This window comes from Agrilus planipennis, unplaced genomic scaffold (assembly GCF_000699045.2).
Source record: "Agrilus planipennis isolate EAB-ADULT unplaced genomic scaffold, Apla_2.0 scaffold49, whole genome shotgun sequence".
Lineage (NCBI taxonomy): Eukaryota > Metazoa > Arthropoda > Insecta > Coleoptera > Buprestidae > Agrilus > Agrilus planipennis.
The window spans coordinates 1,250,361-1,252,466 of NW_020438913.1; the positions used below are offsets into that span (position 1 = coordinate 1,250,361).

The following is a 2,106-nucleotide window of genomic DNA, read 5'->3' on the forward strand; positions in this document are numbered from 1 at the left end:
AATTATTGTTTTTAATTATTTATTATATATACTATTTTATATCTACAATTGTGTAAAATTTCAGTGGAAGCGTTCGTAACAATTCTGATATAGGGGTAGGGATAGACTCCAAATATTAAATTTATAATTAAACAAACCGTCCAAGCAACGGCATTTATAAAAATTTTGCACTGTTGAACGATTATCCATAATTTTGATTATGTAATTATGTAAAAAGTAAAATTTGAATGAATGTAGAAAAAACCTTATGGGAGTTTAATTCGGATAAAAAGTTATATTTAATTCTGCATTTCCCTGTATTTTGATAACCGCGTTCCGAAATTTCGAAATAAATCGTACATGCTTGGCCATCTATACGCAGAAATGAGAAGACAATGGAAACTTAATAGGATGCGCTAGCCATCTATCATAGAGAACGTGAAGGTAATTTCATTTTCTTTATACTACTTGCGACATCTGTTGTACGAACAATATTCAAATTTAAATTTTAAGTTTTTAAATCATACAAGCTTTAAAATTTTAAATTTTTTCGTAATTAATTTTCAACTTAATTAAAATTCGCTTTATAGTGATACTCACTTTTTTAATACAGATAAATAAAACACATTAAGTCGTGTAAGTAAAGAAAAGCTATAAGTATTTACTTTTTTAATAAACCTTGTTATTAAACTTGCAATTCAATTTACTTATTTATTTATTTTAATTTAAGATATAGAATGTAATAATCATTTGTATGTTCTTACCGCATTATTTGTTGCTGTTACTTTTTAAAGAGATACTAAAAATGATTTTAAAGATGATTTTATTGATAAATGCAACTACAAAAACCTACAAATATCTACAGCGACACAATAATTATAATGATGTTGATAATGAATCATTTTGAAATCTCAGGATAAACTCTTCATTACAGTTCTAGTACAAAACAAGGTGTATCTAAATCATTACAATAAATCAAATACTTTTTTCTTTTAAAAAACCATTCGCTTCCGTTTATTTATAATTTTTTATCACAGTCTCATAGGCACAACCCTGAAATTTCACTAAGACTCACAAGAACAATTAACTGGAATGACAACGAATGCGAAGACTAGAGTAGATTGAGCTTATTTTTTTTAAATTCTATTCTTTTTTCTCTTTAAGTAAAAATCACATTGATATAAAACGATTAATTCACTATTAAAATATTAATGAACTTTAAAATATAAGGATCTAATAAGATAATTTCAAACTATCGTTTTGAGTCTAAACTTTATACTAAACGTCTAAATATATTAATGTAATAATTATACAACGTGTCCCATTCAAGACAAATTGATTTACATATCATAGAATTAAATACTTTGTCCATTATGGTACAAATTATTGGAAGAATATGTTAAAAATACTTACACATGTAGACAAACATGCATAAAATAGTGATACATATATACGTATAGTCTATTTGAAGGAGCAATACCCAGTTATAGAATTTATGCAACATAGAGAACTAAGTTTTATAAAGGAATATACACAAAGATATCTCATAGAACAAAACGTTAATGATACGAAAAGTATTTTTTTTAATTATTTCACTATACTTAATATTTATTTAATTAACATCAAAACCAAAACCAGTTTATTTAATATTTAATGTATATGATATCTCCGATGTTATTATATAAAAAAGATTTTCTATAAATCTGATACTAATTAAACTATGGAAGAAATTGTCTTAAATGGACACACTGTATTAATCACTTAAACGCGATTGTAATAAATTACTTTAAGATCATTAACAACAACTACGAATATTAATAATACATAAAATAATAGAAAACCAGTTCTGTGCAAAATACTGCTGTCTACAACGTTCTACAAACTAAACTATTACAAACTGTCTATCAATAAAATTAACAAAAATTTTATGTATTTTTAAATTATTACTATTAATATGAAAAACCACCCTTCTACCAATATATTTAGGGCGTGTGTTAAAAATGTTGTAAATTTTGTACTTAAATGAATTAAAAACAAAAAAGAAAATATCTACACAAGCTCGTCACCAACCTTAACAAAATTGTGGTGTAACAGTTCTAAAGCTGTTGCCCTATCTTTTGGATTATG

General features: G+C 25.0%; 1 protein-coding gene across 1 annotated transcript in view; it reads right to left on the reverse strand.

Moving 5' to 3' along the window:
- Positions 1-1,137: 1,137 nt before the first annotated feature.
- LOC108733372 (mitogen-activated protein kinase kinase kinase 4) overlaps positions 1,138-2,106 on the reverse strand; it is a 7,339-nt gene continuing 6,370 nt past the window's right edge. The window contains exon 15 of the mRNA XM_025973512.1: positions 1,138-2,104. Coding sequence (XP_025829297.1) covers positions 2,029-2,104 — 76 coding nt within the window. The 3' untranslated portion in view covers positions 1,138-2,028. The remainder of the gene's footprint in view (positions 2,105-2,106) is intronic.